The sequence below is a fragment of the Pinus tabuliformis genome, chromosome 5_2 (assembly GCF_031772625.1).
Source record: "Pinus tabuliformis cultivar Carrire ecotype Pingquan chromosome 5_2, CPIR1, whole genome shotgun sequence".
NCBI lineage: Eukaryota > Viridiplantae > Streptophyta > Pinopsida > Pinales > Pinaceae > Pinus > Pinus tabuliformis.
In genome coordinates, this window is record NC_142306.1 from 754,379,260 (window position 1) to 754,395,477 (window position 16,218).

Consider the following 16,218-nt stretch of genomic DNA (forward strand, 5'->3'; position numbering starts at 1 on the left):
CTTTCATTTCTTAATTTTACATGTTATAAAGCTTATGCAATCTTGTGTTTAAAGCATCTCTATCTTTTACATAGCACTTTCAAATTTAATTGCACATCATAGCAGGCATCTTAGTTGCACATTTAGAATCAACCTCCAAGCATAAGCTTGGTTGATAGAAATCATAGGGAAAAAAATACTTTCTTGGAAAGTTTTTCCATTTGATATGAAGTAAGGTAAAAGTGTTGTGACCCCGCAGTTATGAAGGTGGTTTGTCCCTTTGTAGGAACGAAGGCACAATATGGCTCATAAGACTCAGGGGACGGGTATCGTTAATGACACCTTTGTGCCCTCACCCCCTCTTTCTTATAGTCACCCCAATTTTTACCCTTTGGTAAGAGCTCAAGAGGAGGACTTCTCACCTAGATTAGGCATTTTAGATTAAAAATAACCAAGATAATTGCATCCAAATCTAGTATAGGTGCATTTCATTTTAACACATCTCATGGTTTTACTTGCAATTGGTCATTTTACTTGTCATTGTTGAATTGAATACTTTGTTTTGGCAAGCATTATTTCATCTATATTTTGCAAGTAGAATACTAATTGTTTTCCTTTTGCAAGATATCTTTGTATGCTTTGATTTAGCAATTGATCATATATATTTGAAGGCATCCTTATATCTTGTATTGATTATTTCATTGTGCTAACATTTTCTTGTTTCACTTTCAGGATTACTTGTGCTTTATTTGAAACCAATTCATTTATATTAAGCAAATATCTTTCATTTTTTAGTAATACTTTAAAAGGCTTTGGTATTTCATATGCTTATGCTTATCTCATGTGTTGATGGTTGTTAATGGTTATCTCATTTCATATTTCTCACATCATATTTGCTTGTAATCTTAAGAAAGTATTCCACTTCATTTTAACATTCTCCTAGAAAATTCACATCTCTAACTTAGTTTTCCTTCAGGGACCACTGCCCATAGCTAGCCTAGGAGATAGCTTAAACGGAGAGAGTTGGGAATAGGTGATAGCCTCTTCTCTTAGTTTCTTGCCACCAACCACACCTTGTGGGGTTAAAGGCTTTTCTCACTAACTGTAGGTAGGTGTAGGCGGCAGGGTCAACAAGTATCATAAAAGATTGTGTTTGGAGTAAATTTCTATTCTTTCTAGCTGTAGAACGGTTCAAATAAAAAGAAACATAGAGAAAACATGCTGTACAAATGTTTTGAAACCTCATGTGTATCCACTGATGTTGGGTGTAGGACCCACACAATATGCCTTGTAGAAGTTTTGAGAGTGCTGAGCTTAGTTTTGAAAGTTTTGTACTAAGTAACTTGAACATAACTATATTATGTTTGTTCCTTGTGTTAAAGCATTTACAAGCATAGCTTAAGAGTTCCAACTTCCAAGGAGCCCATTAATGTTGGATTATGGATGTAATATTCACATGTGGCTATGAAACACTCACGTGTTATGAATGTATTTGCAATCATGGCTAAGGCCATCCTTTGATTATTCATTATCATTTATTATAATTCTAGGGTGTGGCTACGACCAAACTAGTCAAACTTGTACATGTAGGCTCAATGGCTCATTAAACCCTCTTGGGGGTAATGCCCTACTTGAGCTCTGTATAAAGACACCTAAACTTTCATTTGCATTGTATCATCTTGTGATCTTCATGATCTCTCTTACAAAGTGATTTATGCCTATGTTGCACGAAACTTCTAGGAACCTGGCGTTTCGATACCCATACCCGAAACTCTGAAACTCGGCCGTAACTTGACTGAAACTCCACCATCATGTAATCATCTATGAGAGTTAATATAGAATTGGTTTTCCTTCTAAATTGTCATCTATGGGTCTCATTCCCTTTTTACTTGCAAGATAATGTGTTATTCACTTATTTATAACTTTATATATATATATATATATATATATGATGTTTTAGTCAGTGTTTCAGCTGACATTTCCATTTTTTGGAGATGATATTTCTAAACGTACCCGTTTCGGAAACTCTGAAATGTTTCAGCGTTTCATGCAACTTTGGTTTATGCCTAAAAGCACCTACCTTTTTCTGTTATGACCACTTGTGCATCTCTTAGGTAGCACACTTCTACTTTGGGTTATTCTCTCTCAAGCACACTACCATCATAACTCTCCAGCGCACTTGATTGCACAAGAGGAGGGAACTAAGCTGTAGCACATAACCTTATGTATCTTATTGATTAAATATATAATAAAGAAAGACGAGTAGCACTTAGAGAACATACATTATATGAGTGTGGATCCACCTCTCTCCAACTTAGATAATTCTAATGACACAATTGAGGCAAGTAGTAAGCCAACCTCCACTTTGGGCAAGAAGGAAGAGAGAATATGTACCTGGCACATCAATAGCAGAAGCATGGTATTTACGAAACTCCTCTCGACCCTTCAAAGATATAATATCCATTACAACACCAAAACTAGAACCTCGAGGATAGCCACCGATAAAAGCTTCGGGAAACACAAACAACTGTGACCCACAAGCAGCACCTTCTGCTATCAATCTTTCAGCTTTATCTGCTCAAAAGATGAGAGACAACAATAAAATTCAGTGACCCAGTCAATTGAACAAAATGTCCAAAGAAATACAGACACAGAGCTTAAAGATGGATAATCATAAGTTATATTAACTCATGTTTCAAAACATTAATTAAAACATACAAATCTGGATACAAAGAGGCTGCCACTTTAGTTCTCAACATCAACAATTATAGACATCATACACATTACAATGCCACGTTCTACCTAGAATAAAACTAACCTGCTCAAATGAACTCTTCAATAACATTAACATTGCCCAATAATCTGTCAGACACCAAATTGAAGGAAAAGTATAATATATATTAAGTTAAAAATAAAAGGTGAAGGTGATTACAATATAAAATATCTAGGATCATGTATACTTGTGAAGAGAAGAGGTCACAATGACCATCCCTGACTCCTTTTATTAGTAGGTTATTAGTTACATATATGACAAGCCCTTCCCCTTAAAATGCTTTGTTCTCAAAGCATAGGAAGAGAAGGGTATGTATTTTTAGATGCATCACGTTCCCATGAAGCGTCGAGAACTGGTAAGTGCTTTCACTTAATGAGATGGCTTGTCATTCATCTGAATCATAATAGTTTTGTACATGTTAATAGAATGCCTTCAGATTCAAGGATGAGTTTGCCTTCTTCAGCAGGAACTGGAAACTGTCTGTAGTAATTGCATCGAGAAATACTTTCCAAAAATATTTTCAAGCATGATACATTTAATATGTCATGGACTGGGTTTTTGTCCAGAGAGTTTAAAGCATAAGCAGCCTTGTTTCTTTTTTGAATTTGGTTTAAGAGTCATAAAATTCTGGTGCTGACTTATAATTCCTCCTTGTTTAAAGGATAAATGTTTAATGGCTGAAGGCATACAAAGACCGAATCACCTTCTTGAAACTCTCATTCTGATCAGAGATAGTCAGTTTATTGTTTGTTGTATGGGCTTTTGGCCTGGTCATCAAATTTTTCCAATTTTTGGTGTAATTGAGCATTTATTGTGAAGTCGACACATTAATGGTCAAAGGATAAAATTAGTTAAACAACTAGGCTTTATCCAAAGTGTGTATAAGGCATTAGATGGACATGTAAAGAGCATGACAGCAGTTAGAATATATGTATATGGTTGTGGTGTGGGACAGATTGTTGAGAAAAAATGGTACCAATGAAGTGCTTCCTAGGCATTTATCTTTTGGCCTAGGAAGACACATTAATTGTTGGAAATACTGAAGGGGGTGAATCAGTATTTCTTTTACAATTGTTATTAATACCAATTAAGATTTTTCACAATTTATCAACCAGAAGATAGGAAACAAGAAATATTTTTTTATTAATAATAGTGTTGAGGACACCAATCCTCTAATACAATGATGACAAGCTCCAACTTGTAAAAATATTTCAAGGCTCCAAGCTTGAGCAACTTCCCAAGACTCCAATCTTGGTAAGGACACCAATCCTCTCAGTCAAGCACCAACTTGACAGATATAGGATGCCAATCCTTCAGGTTCCAATAGTAAAAATTATCTTTTCAATGTATGTCTTCAGAAGTCTGTCACTATATGAAAACATAATTGTATTAGATCACCTATTATGCAAGGGATTGTCTACATCATTGTGAATGATAGGTGACAGGCTAACCTTGATTTTCTTGCCTGCAATGGAGGTGATGGTCAAACTTTCAAAGCCTGGTGGGTGGAAAAGTGAAGAGAATTCCACTGCAATGACACTGTCTCAGGATCAAAAGTGTCCAAGCCTCCCACTGTTTCTCCAATCTGCATATATAGGAAAGGCTTCTCTTCCATACCAACTCACCCTAACTTTTGAAGGAAAAGGAAACAAAGCATGTCAAAGCAAAAAAGAACTCTGCCTGCACGCTAAAAGCATCCTTTTTACAGTTTTCTGTTTTTTATGACTTCTCCCTATGTCAAACTCCTGTTTCCAATTTTGACTGCTGTTTGAAAGACTTTTCCTGCTGTTTGGATGCATTTTTATGGCAAAGTAGGCTGTTGTTTTGGGTAACAATTTGATGCAGATCAGAGAACCGCAGCTTTTCCTTGCAGCCATTTTCGCTTTTTCTGTAACCAAGCAAAGCAAGTTAGCCTGTGCTTTCTCCTTCATCATTTAAAAACAGCCATCCATCTCCGTTTTACTATATTCAACACAGATAGGGATTTTCACCATTTGCTTGACTGTGAGTGTGGAAAGCAAGCCAAGCTCACATCAACCCTTATGCAGGGATGATACAGGGTAAAGCAACCAACTGTGGTCTCTAACACCTACAAGTACTGTCTCCAAGCATGCTCAATCAACAGTGACCTTCACTTGCTCTGGTTCTGTCATAGAACTCGCTACAGTTAGAGGTGATTTTGCTGATTATTTGTCTCGTCCACACAGGACTATTTCACTTATTATTTCTGCTGATTGTTAAACCTTTATCATGTCCTTTGAAAACAACTAATAACTCAGCCAAACTTATTCATTTCAATGCTGATTTAATGATAGGCAATGCTCTACTATAGTTATACCCACTGGCAACCACTGTCCAATTCCATTTCAACACCAGAACTAATAAAATGTTCAGTCCTGTGGCTGCTGTTTCAGCTTCTTTCAAAACTAAAATTCAGATACTACTCTTCATATCACTTTCCAGCTCTTGATCAGTAATATACTGCCATCACATTCTACTGTTTACCATCTGTACACTCAGCTAATTCACTACAATCGTCCTTGCAGGTGCTGGTCCTTTCACTGATTCACAGATTTATGTCATGCCAACAAAACTGCCATAATTAACCTACAGTGGACTTATCCCAGGAAAATACAGGATTCCAAAGAAACCTCCCTCCTGCTCATTACAGCTACAGGAATCAGGTAATGGAAGAATTATTTTCACAAGCTAAATGAGGTAAAGAATTATCTTCATACTCTCATTCATTTGTGCCTATGCTCAATGATGGAAATATTTGTCCACTTCACCAATTGGGGCAAAGAATTTTTTGTTTCTTCACGGCTATGATTTCGATGGCCTTCCTACTTCAAGCTTCTTTTGACCTTGCAATGTTCAAGATGTTGTCAAAGATTGCTTGTTTCTAATCCTACCTAATTATTGAGGGGGGCTTTTTTGTAATATTCAGCCAATTTATCTTACTCGAGTGCATACTCAAGGAGGATGTTGAAATAATATTTACTTGGTCAAATACATTAGTCTTCATATATAGTGGTTATCACTTCAATCCCGTGTCCCCTCGCACTTGTTTGCTACTTCCTCAGCCCCAACCAACTCATGTTTCTACGTCAATTCTCTTAGTGGCTGACCCAGACCAGCAGTTGTCACCCAAGTGTTGTGTCTCTACAATTGTTGGCCATTAAAATGGCTAGTACACTCTTGTTCCTTTTGTTGCAAGTCCAGTGGCTGATACGTTGACTCAATATCTCTCAATCCCCGACCTTCACCTCTACCGCCACCAGTGAAAGCCACGGCTTCTTTCGCTGAGTCACTGTGATTTGTCATCCACTTTTGTGACACAGTTATGCCGCTCAGCCCAGGCCTACGTGAACCTGCAGTGACTTTCTTCTATTGTTGCCTTATGTCTCCTTTGCCGCCGGCACCAATTCCTCATTTCAATTGAGCAACCTTTCACCTGCGTCGTGCTCCACCATAGTTTGGCGACTTCCTATGCGCGTGGACAAGAAACCCCTCAAAAAAAAAGAAAATCCTCCTCCTACAATCGCAACCAAACCTGGCCATGGTGACCCTATATGAAACTCGCTTTTTCCATTCTGAGATTGATTTTCTTCAGGGTTTTAGCTCTGACACCATCTTAGATTTCCTACAAACCAAGCGCTTGGTACTTAATTCCTAGCAAAAAACTAATCTAATGATTAAATATACAGCGAGGTTACTAACGTAAATTCAGTGGAAGCAAATTTAAATAATTGATCTCATAAAACAACAACCAAAGATTCTGCCCAACAAGTTTTACATTAGAACAAAATCCAAACTTACATGGGCTTTCCTCTTGGGATAATGGCCCAACTGAGCAAATACGGAATACAAGTAACCTAGATTTGATCCGACAAATCTGCCCTAGAACGGTGCTCGATCTTTCGTACAGATTTGGATATCCAGCATCTTTGTACTCCTTTGGACCTAGCACATTGCTCATTGAGATGCCTCTCTCAATCTTACATTGTTGTAGTGTGTCTTTCTCCTCTCTTCATCCTTGGTTTTATAACTTTTCATCGAGCTAAATCCCTAACCCTAAACATAATCTCAAAGTGATTAGCGGTCGAGATTAGATCTCACCTCACTTGAGATCAACGACTAAGATCAAAACGAAGTCACTAAAGTAAATTACTTTGCTTTTCCTAAGATTCTTTTAGCTCAATAAGCCAACAAACTAATTTGTGCTTTTTCCTAAAGCTAGATTTAGGTTAAGTTACATTAGCAACTTGCTCACACTTGAGCAAGTGTTCTAATGAGAATGTGTGTGAATTTTGCATGCCTAGACACAAGTCTTGTGTAGACGTACTTGCCTGAGCTACAAATATCAATAAGAGTCACTAACGTAGGTTGGTCAAGTAGGAGTATTAGGGAGCACAATCTATTCATGAGACTGAAGCAAACATTGAAAGTACATCCAAGAGAAACCAAGAGAACAATCTTGCATGTAATATTTCCAAGAAGGACAGGTATCACAATATGGAAGATAAAGATTCACACAAACAAGTTGATTTACTTAAAGAAGCCAAGAAGAATATTCATAGTCATTAATAAATAGTGGGACAGATCCCACAAACCTATGACATGGAAATCACATCAAAGCAGTTGAGAGGGGTCTCCCTTTGCAAACAAGCATTCATATCCTTGCGAGAGGCACTATGAGTCACTATAGAAACCTAGGTGTAGCTCTTGCATCACCAACCATTACATCCAATAGAAAGGTACAGTTAAAATTGGCAACTAGGGCCAACTTCCACCTTAGGACAACTCATATGATGGAGATGATTATTGCATTGGATTCCTCTTTTGGAGAGGTACAATTTTGATATAAAGATCATCTCATTCTAACAAGCAAAAATGGAATTATGAATTCATCTCTCTTATGGACAAATTGCCAAGGTTGGCCACAATCAAATGTAGGCTCATGAAACCCAATAGATGTGTCTCTTCACCCTCAACGAAGTGTATAAATAGAGGGGACATTTTCCTCATGTGGACATCACTCATCACATCATCTTCTCTCTCTTATTTGGTTCGACAGCTTGGGGGTCTTTCTCTTTTCTTAGCACGTGTAGCAGACAACTCTCTTTCTCTTCTTTGAACGTGTGGCAGGAGGCCGAGTTTTTCTGGGCAAAACAGGTTGAAGTTTTCAGGGCATTGACCAACGTTAACCAAGGGTGATTTCACCAACATTGACCTCGGTTTTTGGGCCAGAAGTTTGATTTCTCTAGACTGCATTTATTGGCACAGAAATCAAGAATTTTGGGATAGGTTGACCAGCGTTGACTTCAGGTTTGACCGCAAAAAATTGTGGCAGTTTTTCTCTCTCCTTTGACTAGGTTTGACCAAAGAATTTGGGTTGACTTTGACTCTCCTAGAAGGCCAAATTGGACTGCTGTTTGGAGGATGTTTTGGGGCAGCTTTGACCACAGTTGACTTTCTGGTTAGGGCTGATTTGACTGCTGATTTAAAAGATCTGTTTTGGGCTTGTATTTATGATATTTGTACTCTCTCTGCTGAACTATTGAAGAATAATAAGAAGATTTGATCAAAGGGTTTCCCCACATTGGGGTTTGTCCCTAGCATCCGCCACATCATGTGTCCTCTTGTCTTGGCTTGCCTTCTGCGTATGATTTTATGTTCTATCTGTATTTACTATCAATGTTGATAAGTTAATGTGATTGCTACTGGATATAATTGAAATATGTCATTGTGTTGCTAAAAGAACATTGAAGTAAACTGTCTTAAGCATAGAACATACCATTGTTATCTAAAATTAACAGGTACCAACCCCTAAAATAGAAAGGACATATAAGGTAGAGTCACATATCAAGAATCCAGTACAACCCAACTTGTCTTTGAATGTGATAAACCCAATTTGCTTATGAATTTGGTTCAACTTGATCGACAAAGTAAGAAAGGCCATATAAGGTGGAGTTGAATACCAAGGATCCAGTACAACCCAACTTGCCTTTGAATATGATAAACCAAGTTTGCTTATGAATTTGGTTCATCTTGATTGACAAAGTACACTGCTATATGTATGTCGAAGAAATAGTCCATCTATCTAGCAAAAGAAGTCTCCATGAAAACTTCATGAGAGCCCACTAAAGGTATGTATAAGGGTTCAAAATCCTACAATAAATATGATCCAAAAACCATCGTTCCACAACCTTTAGGGCCAATGATCTTGATTAGATCATTATCTTATTTGGCATCCATCTTGATGCTTTCAGAGTGGAAAAAGTGGAGGAATCAGCTCATGGGACCATTTTAACCAGCGGGACCCTCTTTGGTGATTTGGGGTTAGAAACCTTTCAAACACAGTTTGAAGCATCAAATGGCATTTTTTTAATTTTTTGGGTGGGGGTGATAAAATTTTGTTGCTTAAGCACAACGCCTTTTCACGTTATTCTACACATATATCTTTCCAATGGCGCAAAATTCACTTAAAACAGAGTCTGTGTGCAAAAGTTATGTCACTCAAAAGTTGGCCTTCCAGATTTTTCCACAATGGTTTGAGAGGATGTCACATCAACCCCCATTATTTATGTTAAAGGAGCTAGACACGTGATAATGATGAAGAAAACTCTAGAAGAGTCAATATTGTAACATTGATTAAGAGTTGATGGAGGCAACCTTAACCACTAGGAGGCTATCGGGCTATGTTATAACTGGGCCACTAGGAGTAAAAGGGGTTCCATTCTATTCAAGTGCATTTTGTCCCATAAATGAGCAGAGTAGCCGTGAGTGAATAGGGAGAGAGAAAATAGAAAGGATTTGTGCACTACAATAGCCCACGGTCCACAGGCCTAACTTCTATGTACTTGCTTCCATTTTCCATTGAGTGAAAGAGAGCAAAGAAGCCTCACCTTCCAGCTAGGTTTTCTCCAGAAAGGGATTTCCAAGTTATATCTTTGGTTAATTTGTGGTTTGTGAGTTTTATTTCGTTGTTCTCTATTTTCTACACAATTGTAATTTGCATGCACGCACCATAAACAGTGATTAATTGATCGATAAATCTAAGGAGAAATAAACCCTCATAGTGTGAATTTAGGATTTTCTAATATATTTTAGTAGATTTGTTGCGAAGAATTGTCCAGTGGAATATCCACAACAATTTATAGATCAGCTAATGCCACTAGTCAATAGTCTCTCAAGTCGATTGTATAACCCAGAAATTTTGCCACCAAGCAATTCTCCAACACAAATATGAGAGGTGGAGGCCCCTAGAGGTGCTAAAGAGGATTTTCTAAACTCTCGATTCAGCAATGATAATCCCACCAACAAATGTCTTCAAAAAAAAGGAGAAAACTACATAATACCTATTTCCATCATTGTTCCAAAACACAACAGTGGATTTTGGCTGAAATAGAGAGAAAGATAGCATGCACTGCCTTCAAAGAGCATCAATATGTAAAAACAATCCCTCAAATCTGCTGGAAATCCAAAAACCGAAAAAAAATCACAATAAGAGAAGGGCATTGGTGGTGAAGAGAGTTTTTAAAAACCCTAAATATTGTTGCTATCCTAAAACAAAGCTGGAAAAAAAAACCTAGCTTCAGATCCGTGACACCTGGAGAAATCAGCTAATGCCACTAGTCAATAGTCTCTCAAGTCGATTTTATAACCCAGAAATTTTGCCACCAAGCAATTGTCCAACACAAATATGAGAGGTGGAGACCCCTAGAGGTGCTAAAGAGGATTTTCTAAACTCTCGATTCAGCAATGATAATCCCACCAACAAATGTCTTCAAAAAAAAGGAGAAAACTACATAATACCTATTTCCATCATTGTTCCAAAAACCAACAGTGGATTTTGGCTGAAATAGAGAGAAAGATAGCATGCACTGCCTTCAAAGAGCATCAATATGTAAAAAAAATCCCTCAAATCTGCTGGAGATCCAAAAACCAAAAAAAATCACAATAAGAGAAGGGCATTGGTGGTGAAGGGAGTTTTCAAAAACCCTAAATATTGTTGCTATCCTAAAACAAAGCTGGAAAAAAAAACCTAGCTTCAGATCCGTGATACCTGGAGAAACGTAAAATTTAGACTAGAAAGGGGGAAAAAGAAGAGAGCACTGCCCTAAAAGAGGCACAAATCTGCAAAGAATTCCCTTACCTTTGTTGAAAAGACCCAAAAACTACGAGAGCAGGAGGGTGTTGGGGAAAAAAGCCCTAGAAATTTCTTATTGTCCCAAAAGGTGTTGAAAATCCTAGTTTTAGACCAGATATAGCCATGACAACAGCACTGGATAAGGAAGGAAGTGACACATTGGCTCTGATACCATGTTGAAGTCATTGATCTATGGTAATAAATTCAGCAAATAATAATCCAAACAAGTAAACACTTCAAATGTATAACAACACTAATCAAGAGCAAACCATACCAATAGAAGCACTCAAAAAAGAGAGAACGTGAACCCATGAACAAGAGAGGTATTATGCCCATAGACTAAATGTTCAAGTGAAAGATAAAGCAATGACATTACAAATGAGGCATGAGTTGTATATTTATAAACAACTTGTGAGGTGGGGCATCTCCGTGAGGGTGTTATGAGCTCATATAAATGCGTAGCTAACCTTGATCACCTAAAATAATGTAAAATTATGTAAACTAGGTTAGATCTTAAGCCATAACCTAGTGATACAGTAAGGAGGCCACTTAGCCATAAAGGACTACATGTAAATATGACCATCATTATAACAAAAAGATGTTCTAAATTATACGAGTGACTACTATCAAGTTCGATGGGTGATGAGAGAGGAGAGAAAAGAAGAAAATCAATGACCTAATCACAAAGTAAGTCTTGCTAATTAAAATCCCCAGGATGAGACATTAAAGCAAAGAAAGACACAAAGAAATTCTTAATAGTAAACAACCTCATAAATCAAACAAACTCGCTTTCATTAATCAGAGTCGTAAGATACAAAGCTTTGATACAAATCAAATCAAAGCTTGCACCAAGGAAGTGAAGAGAACATAGCCTGAAAATCGCTGCTCAAGGCCTGGTTGATTGACAAAGATATCTAGCTGATGCTCTCAAACTCAGACTGTAAGACTTGTCGACAAGAAGATTCAATAGCAAGAGAAGGATGAAGAACTTGGCACTAATGATCTGCTCTCTTGCTTACTTGTGCTTGTGGATGTGTTTTAAACCTAAGGGCTGATAAAAATAAGAGAGTTGCTTTTCCAAAATTGCTATCTTTCTCCCAAGATAGCTCTTGCTAAAATTAACTCAAAGAAAATTCTAGCTAGAAGCCTCCAAGATTGATAGTATGATTGTTAGACCTGAGTATACCTCATGTAGACATTGGACGCGCATCCTCAGCATCCCCCTTTGTCAGTTCAAATAGAGCTCCCATCAGCTTTGGGCTGAAAGTTGAGACAGGTCACCACATTCGCCACCCCAAGAGGATTTGTCAACCCTGCCACCTTCAGAGGACCAAGTTCTAGGAGCGCCTATTGACAAACTCCTATTCTATATCCCAGTACATATCCCACTAGACCACCAAACAAATCAACTCTAGGAGGTCCCAAAGTCCCAAGCCCTATAGAAATCTACATAGAGTACTGTTCTCCAGACTCCCTCCTGCTATTGATCTTCAATTTAGAGATTCTTCACCTCAACCTTGGATTTTAGGAGAGATGGACCTCATCAATCCAGGGCTCCTCCAACATCACATGACCATGCCCTCTCAGCAATAGATATTCATCAAAGGACATCATCAGGCAATACATTGGTCCCCTCACAGTCATCGATGACTCAAATTGGGAGCCATCCTCTTCCTCTACACACTCTACTTTGTGTCCCAGCATGCTTTGAGAGCAACATCGTATTCTTGGCATGGTTTTGATCTTGTCGTTTTTGTATCTGTGATATTTTTGCATTTCTATTGATTAATTAGCTTGCTTATTCTCTGCTTTTACTAGAGTAGTGATAGAAGTTGCTTTTGCACTCCCATTGTTTATTCACAAAGGGTGTACTTTTGAATCCCATGGACCCACTTTATGGTCACTTGTTGGACACTAATAAATTATCTTAACTTACCACGAGCTCTATAAATAAAAGTGGAACTGGGAAAAACTATTTCACTCCAAAAAATGTTTACCCCCTTAAATATTCAAATACCTTCCTTTTTAATGTCAAAAAGTACCTTCCAATTGATGTCAAAAAATAACAAACTTGTTTGCCAAAATGGTAGCCAAGGGAATAGATCCTTAGTGTCCCTCGTGCTGCACAAAATACTTCACCAACTCTCTTTGAATTGAGATTTAACAGCAATAAAAACATAATAGTTTTGAACCAGGTCCTCAAATAACAAAAAACATTAAGTCAGCCTATCTATCTGATCAGTGATGAGGGATGCTTGGGCAGCGAAGAGACATGCTGGTCCTTCATAGCCAAGTAAAGATACATTGGAAGACTGTAGCAACACACGGTTGCAAGGCACTGTAGAAGGGGCATGTTTTGGAGATTGAGAGGTCTAATCAAATGAAGATCACCACCATGGGAAAGATGATGGATCAGGGGTGTTACAGCTCCAAATTTCACATCTTGAAGTGCTACAGGTGCTGAGAGAAAGGCTGTACAAGTTAGCTCTCTCAAAATTGGGTCATTATTCAAAATATGGCAAAAACACTTTAAATGGACAATTTGCAAATGATCCTTTTTCCAAAATGGCATTTAAAGAGAACAGTGTCAAGGAGGCAACGTCATCCATTAGAACCTGTCACAGAGCATCAGTTCTAAGCATAATTGTCATACTTGCAAATATGGAAATAATGCCCATGGGTCAAGTAATCAGCTCAATACTCAACCATCTCACATTGACAGCATATTGGCCAATCAATTCTCCCCTTTCTTATGAATATTAATGAGTACTCACAAGTATGATGACTATATCAAGTTCAAACAAGTATCGGTTTTCTGGTTTGCCACTGGCAGTTTTACAGTTACCCGTGTTAGTGTTGATGTCCATTTAGTGTTAGCCCTTAGGTATTGGGTGCTTAGGCTATAAAATTATGTTATTGAAACATTTAGTGTTAACCTTTAGGTATTAGCTGCTTAGGCTATAAGATTACGTTATAGAAACATTTAATGTTAAGTGATGTCCGTCATTAACGGAACGTGTTTATATAATATAGTCAATCAAGTAATCATTATTAGGTCAGCAATTAAGAAAACCACAACATTAAGCAAATGAGTAGGAGAGATTGTCATGTTCATGTATGCAAATTCACATGACAATAATCTCTTCCCCTTCAATATTCCTCTCTCCTGTCTTGCTCTCTCCTCTCTTGTAAATTTAACATGGTATCAGAGCAAAAGAAATGAAATTCCAGGAATTTTGTACCAATATGCATGACCTAAGATTTGAACATTGGCTAAATAGAATTATAGAAACTAAGAGCAGAAAAAGCCTGTTGCAGACTGAAAAGTACGGATATCAGCCAGAAATCGTATACACATGTACGACTCTGTATCCATGTGCAGACCTGTGCCAAAAAGGATTGTCTGGCTGCAGGCATGTACAGAAAAATATAGTGATCACAGAAGTCAAAATTGACACAGATTTTGCTAGAGGAAATGGCAATAGCACAAGAAGATTTTGCGAGATGAAATAATGTCCGAAGGAAACCCAAAACTTGTATGGTGGCAATGTGAAGTTTTCCTCGGCCAGCAGTTATGTCAATATCTATATATCAGTTTTGAGGAAAGAAACCCGAGTTTTAAACAAAATAGGTATTAATTGCATCTAAATTTTGAAAGATAGATTTGTATGAAGTCATTTTGTAGCTTTCATCTCTCTACAATGAAGACAATAAAAGATACAAAAGTATGTTGGTTGGGCTGTCGTCTAGTGGTAGATTGGTGAGAGAAACACAACTGCTCAGGTTTGATTATCAGTGCACCCTTTCCAGGCTCTGCCGACATAAATGGTTCCCTTACGAAAAGAAAAAGAAAAGAAAACAAGTCTTATCTCCAACTGCAAGGAAAGATTTCTGATAATACTCAGGCTGGTAATCAGTAAGGAACTCTGATGTCTAAGCTGTCTGACTGATCTCGCAGTAGAATTTTGCCCGTGAGGCATCTTGCCACAGGAATCACTTTCGTAGTAGAATTTTGCCCATGGGACATGTTGACAATAAACAGGATAATAGACTGTCAGATACGCCATGTTTGCATCTTGGAATATTTTCTACCACATTAAAATCTCTGGGCACTCTAAATTAGGCTTATCACAGACTAATTTGAAACATAGATACGAAAACATACCGAGAGTAGCAGGAGTGTCGTAGAAGACAGTGGAGGCCTGAACAACGCTGGCTCGAACAGTCCTGGCGTCAGTCCTGGCGTTAGGCGATGCTGAGCTCATTTCAACTTCCACTTCGGGGATGCTTGTCACAGACATTGCTGCTGAAGATGATAACAATTACGATTATACTACTCACAAGAAGATGATAATTCTTCTTGTGGCAGACCTCACCCAGATATATACCATCTTCCTCTCCCATTTTCATTTTGTGGATCCTTTTGTACGTCGTCCAGCATGAAATCTGCTGTTCTTTTTTCTAATTTTCTGTCATTTTCCACAGCCCACACCGAGCTCACTCGTCCACGTCGAGGAATGAATTAGTATCGAACCTGACTCTGAATCTGGGCCAGTTGTGGTAAATTCTCATGCATCTGCTATTAGAATCACCACGGCAATGAAGTGGGACCGCTAATATAAAAATAGAATCATGGATTCATTCCACTGCATCATCACACCCGGCCCTGCTGTACTGTTTTGCTTAATCTCCTCGATGGCTCTTCTGTAACCTGAAATGCCAGGTGAAACACATCATCTGTTTTAAAAATGCATTGTTTAGTTGGGAGTCCCGTTGAGAGTATAAGTTCTGATAGTGATAGCGATGTGTAATATGTTTTTTTTATTTGAATTTTTAATAATTTTGTAACGTATTATTACTTTCAAAAAGCAAATAGAGTTGGAATTCGATTCAAAATGTAAATTTTAATATGGAATAATATTTTTTAAATATTAATAATCTGTGAGAGATATTGTGAATCAGTAAAAAAAATCTAATTTATTTTTTATTTGAATTTTTTATAATTTTGTAATGTATTATACTTAAAAAAAAATATACAAATAGAGTTGGAATTTAATTCAAAATGTAAATTTTAATATGATTAATAATTTTTAAAGGAGTTGTCTTTAACTTGAATTTTTAGATGCCCACGGGGCTTTGGATTGACAGTGAATGGGTGCACTGTTAAGGCACTCCTTGGGATAGGTCACTGGTTCAATTCCCCGTGGGTACTTAGTTTAGTCTTAACCTAAAAAAAAAAAAAAAAAAAACTTGAATTTTTAGATTTTTTGGTATTTTGAAGTGAAATTTTGATTTGTATTATTTAAATTGGTTT

General features: G+C 37.5%; 1 protein-coding gene across 1 annotated transcript in view; it reads right to left on the bottom strand.

Moving 5' to 3' along the window:
* LOC149161446 (bifunctional nitrilase/nitrile hydratase NIT4A-like) overlaps positions 1–15,609 on the bottom strand; it is a 93,770-nt gene extending 78,161 nt beyond the window's left edge. Inside the window, exons 1-2 of the mRNA XM_089435527.1 lie at positions 15,070–15,609; positions 2,374–2,553 (exon numbers count right to left, since the gene is read on the bottom strand). Of these exons, the coding sequence (XP_089291653.1) occupies positions 2,374–2,553; positions 15,070–15,205 (316 nt within the window). The 5' untranslated portion in view covers positions 15,206–15,609. The remainder of the gene's footprint in view (positions 1–2,373; positions 2,554–15,069) is intronic.
* Between the last annotated feature and the right edge of the window lie 609 nt (positions 15,610–16,218).